The 14,555-nt window shown below is 35.2% G+C and overlaps 1 protein-coding gene across 1 annotated transcript in view; it reads right to left on the bottom strand.

Annotated features, from left to right (window-relative positions):
• Positions 1–363: 363 nt before the first annotated feature.
• The window catches only part of hpo (serine/threonine-protein kinase hippo), a 34,606-nt gene continuing 20,414 nt past the window's right edge, over positions 364–14,555 (bottom strand). Inside the window, exons 6-17 of the mRNA XM_086532496.1 lie at positions 13,835–13,940; positions 13,414–13,561; positions 12,614–12,788; positions 11,045–11,173; positions 10,390–10,407; positions 8,152–8,371; positions 7,720–7,805; positions 7,478–7,594; positions 6,543–6,797; positions 5,023–5,049; positions 3,852–3,980; positions 364–3,681 (exon numbers count right to left, since the gene is read on the bottom strand). Coding sequence (XP_086388622.1) covers positions 3,523–3,681; positions 3,852–3,980; positions 5,023–5,049; positions 6,543–6,797; positions 7,478–7,594; positions 7,720–7,805; positions 8,152–8,371; positions 10,390–10,407; positions 11,045–11,173; positions 12,614–12,788; positions 13,414–13,561; positions 13,835–13,940 — 1,569 coding nt within the window. The 3' untranslated portion in view covers positions 364–3,522. The remainder of the gene's footprint in view (positions 3,682–3,851; positions 3,981–5,022; positions 5,050–6,542; positions 6,798–7,477; positions 7,595–7,719; positions 7,806–8,151; positions 8,372–10,389; positions 10,408–11,044; positions 11,174–12,613; positions 12,789–13,413; positions 13,562–13,834; positions 13,941–14,555) is intronic.

Below are 14,555 nucleotides of genomic sequence, written 5' to 3'. Positions count from 1 at the left end.
AGGTGGATGGCCTTTTTATGATGCTTAGCAGAGAGAGAACCCAAGCTGTGGCAGTGTCAGAGGTTTTAAAAATTCTGGAGAGGTTGATAATCACATGCATGTACAATGTGGGGGCTGTGGTATGTTTGCTATGTAGCTTGACTTGTATCATCCTTGTGGTGTTATGTGCCATGTTCTGTCTTATGTGTCTTCATCATGTGTTGTATGTGGTTATGTAGATTCATACTTTGGGTGAGTATACACATTCAATCCATTTCATTGTACTCTTTGAAAATATATTGCAAAAAATACAGGAACTTCAAGACCTCATTTTGCAGAACATAAAATTAAAAGGGGAACTCAAAAGGATAAAAAAATAAAATAAAATGAGCCTGTAATTTTATATCAAATATCATATGATTTTTTGGACCTATTGAAATCATATAATCAAATTATGTACATCACTTGTAAAAATGTTATTACATTATCACAAAGATCTTTCTAAGTCTGTTTTAAAACAATATTAATAAACAAATTTTAAAAATACATAAAATAACAGATAAATGAAAACAAAATTATTACCACAACAATAATAATAATAATAAAAATAATGATGATAATGATGATAATAATAATAATAATAATAATAATAATAATAATAATAATAATAATAATAATAATAATAATAATAATAATAAAAATCAATCACAACAATTACTCAAACAATAATAATAAAGACCATACACACATACATATATATATATAAAAAAAACAAAAACAAAAAAAAACAGTTGCATCAGTTTTGCAGAGCGATTGACGCCAGCCTCTGTGGCCACTTGGCTTAAAAGGAAAATGCAGTTCGCTACACAATGACACTAAACTGCGCACATGTGAAGTCTGTGCCGAGAGACGTCAGAAAATTGGGTCACTTCTCTCACGATACATCACAGATGCTACCTGGCACTTTAATTTTTTTTTCTTCTTTTTTGGTTTTGTTTTTTGTTGTTTGTTCCTTAAAAAAGAAAAGAAAAAAAAAATAATGATAAAATGGCAGAAACATGACAAATCACTCAATCAAGAAATCAAGAAACTCTCGTTCTCGTCTCCTCTCCTCCGGGTTAAGCCTGAATTGGCGAGTGATTCCTTACCTGACTAGAAGTTACAAAGGATCAGTCGTCACCTGCAAACTAACGCATCTCTAGCCTTACTTCTGTGACACTATAAACCATCATCAGCTTTTTAATTGCTTTAGTGCAATCCTTGAAAAATGTTGGTTACAATAACTTCTGTACAAGATAGGAAGAAAGAATAAGAAAGAACACATATGAATGCCTGTCCAGTTAATAAATTAAGAAGTGGATGCTGTACAGAGTTGTATACGTGAAAAGTAGGGTGACTACTACAGACAAAAAATAAAATACTTAAATTAATTTGGTAAAAAGAGAATAAACCTACATTCTATTAGCACTGTTATTAGTTTGAATCACCTAGGCTTAAAAACAGAGATACCTACTGTAAAAATAACACAAAATGCAATAAGTAAATGTGAGAAGAAAGGAATGCATCATAGTTTAAAAGCTGTAATAGTCCATACTGTCACATTATCATACACAAGACCTGTTCTAACTACACAAGGATCAGACCACCACTAATGCCCTCTTTCTCGACAAAACTTTTTGAACTTACGTGCAAGCCTTTGAACGTTCAGTCGGACCCCAGCGTTAAGGCCATCTCAAGATATGTATGAAAGTCAATTCACTCCCTAAGGTTTCTTTGTTGTTTCTTTTATGAAGTCAAAAAAGAAAGAATAATTATGTACATTCAGATACAAGTTAGAGATATGGCAACATCCACACCATAAATGTCCTTCCAAGATTTCTCGTCTGGCTGAAGCAGCTGACAGCCTGCATGCAGTCACTTCTTCTGGGCCAAGACTTTCCTTCTTCTTCCTTTTCATGGATGATCAGATTTTGGCAAACAAATTGAGGATCTACTATTAAACTTACAACTAATGACTGGAAAACCTTATCTGAATGCATAAATTATCTCTGAACATGGACAGTTCTTGAACTTTTTTCTTCTCTTATGCTCTCTCACTCTCATTCTCTCTCTTACTCGCTCACTCCCTCTCTCTCTGTCTGTCTCACTCGTTCTCTGTCTCGCTCGCTCTCTGTCTCACTCGCTCTCTCTCTCTCTCTCGCTCTCTCTCTCTCTCGCTCTCTCACTCTCTGTCTCGCTCTCTCTCTCGCTCTCTCTCTTACTCCCCCTCTTTCACTCTCACTCTTACTCTCGCCCACTCTTCCTCTCTCTCTCTCTCTCCCTCTCTCTCTCTCTTTCTTTTTTTTTCCTCTCACCACAGCATATAAAATGAACACCAAAAAGGAATAAGTACAAACTACAATATTGAACACTGCAAACAGTGTAGTCAAAACCGGTAGAAAAATCAGATGGAAGAGAAGCTTGGCACGAGCCTCCCAGCGTGAGAGTTATGGCAGTGTTTGGCGCCCAAGGACAAACTTGCATACAGAGACTACCCACACAACTCTGTCCAGACATCACAGCACAAGTAATGTACAGCCTTCACAAAAGCTGTGGACAGAGATGCCGCACACTGCTGAATACTGTTCCCGATACAAAGCTATGTCGAGAAAACACACACAGCCATGTAAAAGGATCGTCCCTACAACTGTGTATAGGCACTGAATGCATGGCCTGGCAAGTAGGCAACCTTTGCACTGCCTACTAAACAAGACAGGAAGACATGAATCAGATGTTTAATAGCAAACAAAAAATAAATGATATTACACTATCATTTCCCAAAAATAGTTCCTCATAATATTAGGCTTAATTAAGTCTGATAGCCACTTCTTTGCTTTCTAGACCATGAGGTTCACAAATATATATGTAGCATTAATCAAGGAAGGCAAATGAATGAAAAAAAAAAAAATCCTATAAACATGACAAAACTTGAGCTCTCTAGGAGTGATGACCAGCAACGACCTGCTCGGATGGTCAGCTCACAGCTTGGGGTCACAACGAGCAAGTCCGTGAGTATCTCGTCCGCAAAAACAAACACGCTTTGTATATTTCACACATCAAGTAACTTTATCCATCTCTTGCTCCAGTGGCCATTAGCAGGCAGCATTCATCTTTCCATACAAATGGCCAATGACAAATCCACAGACAATCTTTAGTATAATTGGCAACCAGTGCTCTCCCAGTCCTCCTTCGGATTATCAAGGTCAGATCATTTGAACGACTTCTGTTGAATTCATTCATTTTCTTACGACAGGCAGTGCTCGCACTAAGCGGGGATATGAATCAAATGGCACACATTACACAGTGACCTCACATCAGGCAGATATGCTGGGCATCTGTGTTTGGTATTTCTCCTAACTTCTTAGCCACCATTCTCATCTGAACTTTAACTTGTCAAGTGTATCCACTATCTTCTTGGCAAGTTGAATATCATTTTCAAATTTACATCATTTAAAAGTTTACGGCACATGTCACATTATAAAAGATATAAAGAGTACAATTCTGCTAGAAATTCTGCTGTCTCTTCCTTTTCTGGTCCATGGCATCGAGGATGGGTTGCCGTTTGGCGTGATAGCGCTGGCGCAACTCGTCAATTTCCCGTTCCATTTCCTGGTCTAGAGTAGCCATCCGCTGGTGTAATTCTTCGTAGGTCAGGTTTTTGAGCTGAAATGATAATATCATCATTAATTTTTCACCCCTATTTTTCCTTTTCATATACATTACTACTTGACAAAAAGTGAAACTAAATCCCCTCTGAGGAGAGTAAAGAAATCAAAATAACATACAAAACACTCCCATACTTTAGAACAAAGGCAAAAAGACTAATAACATACGAAATCAAAGTCGCCATCGATAAAGGATCTCTGGAACTTGGGTTGATTCTCTGCCGCAACACCCCGAGATGGCAGCGGCTGGTGATTGGCTGGTTTGTTCATTTGAACTAACTGTCTCTGCAGATTATTCTGAAATTAATAATGAAATTCAATGGCTCTTTCTGGACATGAATTATAAACTTTCCTACACTTACTATTATTCAATTTAAATACCATCAAAAACAAACAACACACTTAAAGCTCTTCCATATTTCTATATCAATATCGTTCATCTTTAAAGATGTATTTGGGATCACCTACTTTACAGGTCCTACTTCACTCGTAGTTTAAATAACTGTGTTAGTGTGAGGTATACCAATAACAAAATTGCCTTTGTGCAAAAGAAATAAAATACTAGATTGTACTGAGTGACACCAAAGCTCAACAGAGAAAATCAAAAAGCCTAGAAGCCTAGAGGTAACAATCTGAAAACAATTAAATGCCCTTGTGAACAGGTAATCCTACTTAATTAGCCTTAGATTATATTATCGTAAATCAATAAAAAAAATGTTTTACAAGAGTAATTATCCTAACTTTGTAAAGTGAAACTCACAAAATTTAGATCCAACAGTCCCTTATTCTGAATTTCCCAAAATATGAAATAATGTTAGATAAAAAAAGACTTTTTCCTTCCTAATCAGCCTTACGAAGCTGGCGTGAACGTGAACATATATCCAAAAAGTAAAACATAATAATCAAAATAAAATCAGGAAATCAAACGAAAAATATGTAATCAAGGAAGACTAAAAAAGGAAGAAAAAACTATAAGATCTTAAATGAAAAGATTGTAACAAACATATATTGACTGTAAATCAGAATAAAAGCTTTAAATGATCACAAAAGATATTATATAAAATAAAAAACTGGGAGGCATTCATATAATTAAAAATTATATACAATACTACAATTCAATTCTCATATACAATAGCATATATATGATAGTCTCATTTTAACCTTTCAATTAAATATTCCACACTAACCATCCTGACACATATATCTACCAATAAATTATAAAAAAAAATAAAATTATAAAAAAAAGTGTAATCAATATACCATAAGTTTCCATAGAAAACCAAGCTGTGCCAAGGACTATTTTTTCTTAAAGGCTTGAACAAAAAACAAACACACTTACTTGTTCCTCTTCCAAGTTTGAGCATAGCTAGAGTAAGGAGCAGAAGAGTGTGTTAGTTAGTTAGTTAGTAGGTCTAATAAAAGCTTACTAAGTATGTGAGGATAAGTTAAAAAGGATAGGGATAGTAATGAAGGCATTGTTTTTTTTATGACAATACAAAGCTAGTACCAGAAAGAGAACATGCATGCAAGTTTCAAATATATTTGGAAGAGAATCTAATCTAGCTTTTAGGGAATGTGTAAAATACTGATCATGAAAAAAAAATGCATTTCCTTTTCTTTTTCTTGATAATAATTTCAATTTCAATTTCAATTTCAATTTCAATTTCAATTTCAATTTCAATTTCAATTTCAATTTCAATTTCAATTTCAATTTCAATTTCAATTTCAATTCTAATTTTAATCTTAATTCTTAAATTCAATCTAGTTCCAATTCTAATTCAAATTCTAATTCTTATTTTAGTCCTAATTCTAATTCTAATTCTAACTTTAATTCTAATTTCAAGTTAATTTTAATTTTCATTATTTTCTTATTCAATTTCATTTTTATTTCTAATTTCATAAATCTTACTTCATTTCTAATATGAATTGTAATTCTAATTTCAATTTTAATTATCCTTATCATCATTGTTATCACTATTATCATCATATTCCTTTCTATTACTATAACTATTTCTAGTATCACCTACTACTATTGCTATTCCTATTCCTATTCCAATTCCTATTATTATCAGTATTATTATCATCATTATCATTACTATCATCATCATCATCATCATCATCATTATTACTATTATTATAATTATTATCACTATCATTATCATTAAAATAATTATTATCCTTATCATTACCTTCATTACCATTATCATTATTATTATCAGCATCACCACCATTATCATTATCATTATCATTATCATTATCATTATTATCTTTTTATATTATCCTTATTATTATTATTATCATCACTATTATTATCATTATTATTATCATTATTATCATATTATCATTATTATTATCATTATAATCATTATTATCATTATTATTATTATCATCATTATTATCATTATCATTATTTTGATCATCTTTCTCATTATCATTATTTTGATAATCTTTCTCATTATCATTATCATATCATTATTATCATTCCTATTACATTATCAGGCCTATTATTATTATCAATCCTAATATCATTATCATTCCTATTATCATTATCATTCCTATTATCATTACAGTCCTATTATCATTAGAATTACTACTATCATTATCATTCTCACAATAATTATCATAATTATTATTATATTACTATTAGTATCACTATTACTATTGCTATCAATATCAATTCAGATGCACCAAGATATTATTTCAGCTTTGATAAAGAACTTCAAGAACACTACAAGCAGAAAACCTTTCACAGACATAAAGAACACAATCCCATGACCCTTTAAAGTTTGCAAATATCCCAAGCCAGTAACCATCACACCATCACTACATTCAATTTTTTTTCCCCTTCCTCCAACCCACCTCAAACTTCTGTTGCTCCTCGGCCGACATGGGCTTGGGCTGCGAGTGGATCAGTGCCGTCGGAGAGTAAACCATTGTGCCGTCTCCGCCTTGCTGGTCCTCAAAGCCCTGGCTGTTTTGCACCTGTTGCTGTTGTTGCTGTAGCTGTATCTGTTGCTGCTGTTGGTGCTGTTGCTGTTGGACTGTGCTGGGCTGTGGCTGCTGCTGCTGCGAGTGTTGTGGCTGCTGTAGTAACTGTTTTTCTTCTAAAGGCAACTGTAATGAAGAGAGAAAAAACATGAACAAAATAATCAATATATCACATGAAGACTTCACAGGACCACTATCAGCATGTAGATCTTGAAATGTAGATTCCATAAATACATATTGTGTTTTGCTAAGATTCAATTAGAATAAATAGAAGTGATTGTTTGGTACATTTCTGCAACAGATTTTGAGACGGCGCATCATTTGGAGGTTGAATGAATCTGTCATAAAACTGAAGCTATTTCCATTTTTTGCTAAATGCATCAAAGACTAAAGTAATACACTCAAAAACAGTTCTTGAGTTTCACAGTGTAAAACATCAAACTACCTCTAGGAATATCTGCTAATAAAACTCAGGGAAATTACTCTTCTTCATATCATAACTGTTATAAAATTATATAGTCTCATGACAAAAGGGATGAAGATTTTTAGTACTCTAATGTATAAAGAACCTTCAGTTGGTCAGTCGCTTGTGTAGCGAAGCATAAGTCTCCCTTGTGCCACCAGACCTACCAAATGGCAGCCCCACATCAGTTACATAGGCCTGTCCGCATTGAGCAAAATTCTATACATAATAAACCAAAAAATATTTTCCCCTTTCCCACTAACTTTACAATAATGTGAATGTGACTAGCTACAAGAACTAATCACATTCACATTATTTTTGTGATGAGAAACTCTCAAAATACCTGCGATGATTGTGACGTCGGGTGCTGCTGTGTAACAATGGGTCTGCCCGTCCCAACATACTGCTGCGACGCTAATTGCTCCAGCGGAGAGTTATCCTTTGAGCCTTTACTTCTTGCCTGAAAACAAGGAAGCATTACAGATCATACAATAAACAATTACTATCTGTGATATATATGTGCACAGCAGTATGTACTGACATGATTATGAGTGATGACACCACCAAGAATATATTATTCCTCACCCTCTTTTCTTGTTCTTTTTTGTCGAAATGGTCAAGGAACAGTGGCCTGTATTTCTTGCTCTGCTCGCCAGGAGCTGTGTCATGCCCTGGAGAAAGAAACCAAAACATCAATATCACATCAAAATAAACATGTATACCTCACACCTAACTCTCTTTTGGTAAACGGTAATTATTTAATCTCCTTCTCTTAATCAATAAACTAAAAATAATGCTGTTGTTACAATGTGACACTAAGAAAACATGTAGTCTCCAGGATAAAAAAAAAAATAAAAAGAATAATAATAATAATAATAATAATAATAATAATTAATAAAAAAAAAAAAAATTATCAACTAAATCCACAAAGCCAAACTTTCCAATACACCTCTCCTATATTCTTTCCATTCAACCCCATCCTCCCAGAATGAAAAAAAAAAAATCCTCTCTGCTCACTCTTCATTGTGGAGTCCTCGTCTTCGTCCTCATTGTCCGAGTTGATGACCATCGTCCCGAGGTCCGATGAGAGCGTCGCCGAGTCTACAGGCGAGATGAGGGTGCCAGACTGCAGCGGCGCCATCAGAGTGCCCTCGTTGTTAGCTGGGCGCAAAGTGCCACTGTCGCCCGCGCCTGCACTATACCTGACCATCGTCCGACTGTCCACTTCATCATCGTCCTGGGGGAGAGATAGGTGCGCCTAGAACTAAGGGCCTGCAGATTCTGAAACCAGCTTCTCATCAAGAAGTCACTTGCAAAACAACATCAAATCATGCATCTGGTAATAATAAAGTTATCACTACGGCAACTAGCAAAAAGGTTATCTAATGTTGAGACACTAATTGTTATTCCATTTATTAAAATATTGCATTGGCAATTTAACTAACTAACTGACTGACTGACTGACTGACTGTCTGTCTGTCTGTCTGTCTGTCTGTCTGTCTGTCTGTCTGTCTGTCTGTCTGTCTGTCTGTCTGTCTGAACTAATAACAAAACTAATGGTGTCTGTCTGCTTCTTTGTCAGTTTTTCTGTTTGTCTGTCTGTCTATCTGTGTGTGTGTGTGTGTGTGTGTGTGTGTGTGTGTGTGTGTGTGTGTGTGTGTGTGTGTGTGTGTGTGTGTGTGTGTGTGTGTGTGTGTGTGTGTGTGTGTGTGTGTGTGTGTGTGTGTGTGTGTGTGTGTGTGTGTGTGTGTGTGTGTGTGTGTGTGTGTGTTAATTGGATATTTTATTGACTTTACTAATACAAAATAACATATCTGATTATGTTATTTATCTATATATAAAAAAAATAATTTAGATTCCAATCTATAAATCAGAAAAATACCTTTGAAGAAAACATGCACAAAAATTATTTGATGAAATCATGCACAAAAAATATTTGAAGAAAACATGCAGAAAAATATTTGAAGAAAACATGCACAAAAAAAAATCAATTTACATAATACATAATTTTTTCACACTGAAAACATGCATTACAAAAAAGCTCTTATAAAAAAAAAAAAGGCAGACAAAAATAGGTTTGCAAAATACTCAAAAACATGCACTAATTATAAAGAACCATATAGAAGTATAACATGCACTAAAACCATGCAAGAAAAAAAATGCTAAAAGGCATAAATATATACATGCACAAAGAAAACATGCAAAGAAGTTCTACAGAATACTGAACAAATATTTCATCAACATGCCAATTACAGCATGCAACAGATTATACCAATTCTTGTAATACAGTATACTGAAGGTGCTATACCCACACTTAATACAACTCAGTTTGCCATTACAGATTTCCCTTCCAACAATGTATTCTCTCTCAAATCAGATCTAGATAAAAAATTCAATCAATATTGCATAAGCTGTTTTACATTCGTATTAATACTTTTATACACATGATACTTCTTTAAAAAAAAATTATATGAAGAGAGATTTTGAGAGACATCATAACATTTTCCAAACTACTTGAATCATCTTTAACCCTTCTCATGTTACGTCATAAGACTTTGCTCCTGTTGGGTGACGTCCTATCACATCATGGTCTCATTATGTAAGTACATAATCATAGGAGCTTCATTAGCATGGACACATTTTCATTCACTTGCGAAAATATTGTAAAAAAATACAAAATCCTCTAATTATCACCCCGTTGAAGTGGGAGGGTGAAAAGCACTCATAGAGATGTAGTGCAGCACTGCATGGGGAGAGATATTGTGCTTGGTCACTGCACAAGCTTGTTATCTACCTGGCTAGAGTGGCATTACACTAAAATGTGCCCCAGCATGAATGAGTTAAGATGTACCAGCATGAATGGGTTAAGATGTACGTGTGTTCTGTTATTTTCTAGACTTACAGATGAAATATGAGTCAATAAATGAAACATTATTAAAGTGATTCTAATTAGCATTAGGTCATCGTAGCTGAAGGAATAAGTAACTTGGAATTTCAGTAAAGGGAAAAATGCATATTATGGAAGGTTCATTCGTACACTCTACAAGAAAACTACAAAAGCTGAAAGCTGCCTAAACATGCACAAATTTAGCTTTCAGTTTCCCTATAAGGTATTTAAAACAAGGCATTAAACTCAGAGATATTATCAACACAAAGATATTTCTATTTGGACAAAGTTGCATGCAAAATCAATTATTTGGTGCATTCCAAGGACATTAAATATTTCAAGCATCTTCTCTTTACTAAGATTATTACCTTGACATCAATGATTTTCTAGAAGAAAAATATTCCTTTTGTAAAACCCTTCTCTTATTTGTAACTTTCTTAACATAATAAAACAACTTAACATACACTCTTTTTCATCTTTAGAAGCTTCCTATGGATTTCTGTGATCTATTTCACAATACACAAAATCATGAAAACTACAAAAACTATTCAAAATCTAATATATTTCATATATCTTCATGCAAATATGTCAATGTTTCTTAAATCTATAAGTAAAATATATATCACATAAAATAGATTGCAAATAGTACAATGAACTGTATAAGCAACAAGTAATTCACAGTTCTTTTTTTTACGACAATTTACAATGCTTACCAAAAGCCCCACAAAAAAGTTATCCCCACAAGCCATAAATCAAAGAAACAAAAGAGTAAAGAACACATAACTGAAGTAAATACACTTTTCATTATTCTTTTCAAACATAAAACTCCATCTACAATCTTCACTGCACTTACTTTTCATGCAGAATCTCTCTACAGAAAAAAAAAGAAAAAAAAAGAAGCTACCGACGAAGACAGGAGCAAGTGCAGGACAACAGCGTTCAGGGTAAAGAGTGCCACAAAAAGGTGCACGCGGCAGGAGGTAAACAAACGCCACATGCTCTGTCCCTGTAGCGGCCACTAACCTGGATCTCATTATTAGCCAGGTTGGGGTGCTGATGGTGGGTTTGGTTGTGCTCATTGTTTTTGTTGTCTTGCTCAGCTTGTGTGCTCATCCCCGGCAATTGGAGCTGGGGGGACTGCTGTTGCGACAACTGGGAGACAGTCAGCGTGTTATTATGACGCAAGCAAGCACGGTCAGAGTCTCCTTTCCACATAGTCAATCCAGCCATGTGGTTGGACACACCACATCATGCTCTGATCTGCTACAACAACCTTGCTTGCTCTTCCCATTTTTCTAGGATTTCTCTAAATCTGAACATCCATGATGCATTGGGGAACTCATAACACAAAGATAAACGTACCATAAAAACGTAACTCCTACCTCAGCCAAATACATAACCTGTAAAAGTTTACCCAGATATGTTTTAGATCTCCCTAGCCTTCTGATTAAAAAATAAAGCCCTTAATACTTGCACAAATTTCCTCTCTAGCCTCTAATCTCCACAACATATTCTCCACTAAACTGTAACTCGCCCAACATATCGTGGTATATATATTAACCTCTCGAGAGAATATGAATTCTGCATTGAATATACCAAACATATCATTCCAACTCCATTCCTACCAGCTAACCTATCAAATGAATCCAAGACAAACCTTCTATTCTCTTACAAGTAATTTTATGAAACTCTTTCTTCCGTCCCACTCAACCATGCCTAACAAGTGTTGCAAGATTTCTCAAGATCTCCCTTCCTCTATAAATGTTCTTGCCTGTTTTTGCTTGAGAAAACAATAATAGTTCCTGGATCGAATTTCCCTCTCCCAACATACAAAGCAGTGAGCCAACATAGCTCTGCTTTCTCAAAGATGCCTGAAATCTATGAAACAAGTCAAACTTATCTAAAGAGAGAGACCATGTCCGGGACTACGTTCGCAAAGGATTAACTCTCACCTCGTAACATGCAAATTAGTTAGCTAGGACTTTTACTGTTGCTCCAGTATAGAGGAAAATTCCACCTTGAAACTCCCAGTCCTAATTTTTTAAAGACAATTATCTAGTCTTCAACACTACAAGCTCCAACAAATTAGGAGTAATCCCACCACCATAACAACTCCCATACTATGATATACTAGGAGTATCCCTTCTTCAGTTACCCAAAGACTGAAAGCTCCTACTTCACAAAGAAAAAGTTCAGGTCTTTGATCCTAGAAAAAAATCTAGTTAGTTTGTCCCTCCAATAATATTTTTTTTAATCAATTATTTACATAAGGCATCTATAAAAGTACATGCAACTGACGGCAAAGGTTAATAAAATTAACATTTAGATTAACAACTATTCTCTTAACATTCAAATGTTAATGAAGTGGACATTTAGAATTTACCATTCAATTGACACTAAAAAAAACAAACTAATGAATAACATCAAATTACAAATGTGGTTTTAAGTCATAACATACACTGAAAATGTATTTAATCAAAATTTAATACACAAATAGTAAAAAAAACAAAAAAAAAACAATAATAATAAACATAGACTTTTACCAGATACACCAAACATCTGAAAGAGGCGGTCGAAGCGCTTCCAACTCACCGATTCCGTGATATGCTTGATTTGGTTTTGTCGGTTGGAGTTCTGGTTCTCCCGGATCTCCATGGCCTCCTCCAGCATGTTCCTTAGGATGCTGGCCGGCTGAGCACCACGGATGAACTGGTGCTGGAGGAGCTTGGATGCTGTCGCTCTCTCCTCGGGGTTCTTCACCAGACATCTAGGGTATGGGCGGGTGTTAGACTTTTATGAGAAGCGTCCCTTGAATCGAGTGAATCGACTTGCCTGCTTTTTTTTTTTTTTTTTTTTTTCTCTCTCTAATCTGAGTGAGGTTAATGACTTCTTGTTTGAAAAACTAAAACAAAAAATTCTAGGCAAATGTAACATTACAGCAGCACTGCATATCTTAGTTTTTTATTTAATAATATAATTTCAGATATTTGTAGTAACAATTTTTTTGTTAATTTTCTTTCTCTTTCTCATTGCACTTCAAAAGCAAAAAACCCTCATTTCCTACATTCAACAGAGAACAAAATACAAAATATTCAAATTCCAGTGCTGCCTAAATATCAAAATAATATAGAAAATACATTTTTAAAGAAAAATATCAAGAAAAACTCTATTCCGACTGACAAAAAAGACAGAAACAGAATAAGTAATGCAATCTTACCTCATCACTAATCTGCTATTCATGAACACATTAGTCACTCTGCACCCTGCAATTACAACAACTTCCCAACCCCAACCCAACCGACCAATATGCAATCACCCTTCCCTCACTCGGCCTAAACCCAAAAGTCGCCTCGACAACGACGACCCTTCGCCAATCCCCCGGAACTCCTTACCTGGACACAAAGTCAATGAACTCGGGTTGCCACTGGTCGGGCTCTCGGAATGATGGCGGCGGCTTGGTGGGGATCATGAATATGGCACGCATGGGGTGAATGTCACCGTATGGGGGCTTTCCCTCCGCCATTTCTAATGCTGTTATACCTGCAAAAAGGGTGCAAAAAGGGGATCTGGTAAGTCTTTTAACTCTGGCGGTGGGGGTTATACGCCGTCTTTCGCTTCAATTCTTGAGGGGATCTACATCAAGAATGGAGACTAATGCACGATTACCGATAAATTTGAGAAGCTCAATTAGCTTTGAGAACAAATAAACAACTCGTATCACATGAAAATTCTTAAAACTCACTATAGAAAAAAACTTTTTTTTTTTTCTTTTCTTTTTTTTTTTCTTTTTAACCAAAACCAGATTTGGCTCACCTAAACTCCATATATCAGCTACACAGTCATAACCTATTTCCTGAATTACTTCTGGGGCCATCCAGAAAGGAGTGCCTATCACAGTGTTTCTTTTGGCCATTGTGTCCTGGAAGAGAGATAAAAATATATGTTAAAAAATCCACCTGAAATTATTCTGTTAACATCAAATACATACCATCAAAAGCCATAAAACACAGCAAGATTTCCCAAAGTGTCCCCCGCTTATCAACAATATTAGATCGACCTCCAACTGGCAGTGCATTTGACAAGCACAGTCTAAAAATAAGTCGGCTTCAAAAATAAAGCCTTCTTCCTGTGTATCTCCGCCAGCATTTGGCTCTCTCTCTGTCAGGGATGTTTGTGTGTAATCATGATACCTGCAGCCCTCAAAATATTCATCTAGATATAAAAAAAAAAAATTTTGCTAACTGACATTAAGCCTTCAACATACCCATGATACCAATCATACCCATGATTCAAAGGTCAACAAGGTAATATTAGGCGGTGAGGTAGCTCCTTAACCAACATGACCTTGGCTACTATGTAAGAGCTCAACATCTGTCAACATAGAGCTTACACTTGAAAATGCATGTGAACTATTAACCCTCTCTGGACGGGTGGTACAGTACTGTACCGCTCATTCAAAAGCCCAGTGGCCGGGTGGCACAGTATTGTGCCAGCCATTTAATTGATTTAGGCCTAAGCGTTTGAAAGCCCCGGC

The sequence above is a fragment of the Penaeus japonicus genome, unplaced genomic scaffold (genome assembly GCF_977035675.1).
Source record: "Penaeus japonicus unplaced genomic scaffold, GWHDUDI00000001_assembly GWHDUDI00000037, whole genome shotgun sequence".
NCBI classification, from domain to species: Eukaryota; Metazoa; Arthropoda; class Malacostraca; order Decapoda; family Penaeidae; genus Penaeus; species Penaeus japonicus.
The sequence above is the reverse complement of the archived record's forward strand: the minus strand, read 5'-3'. Positions and strand labels throughout refer to the sequence as shown.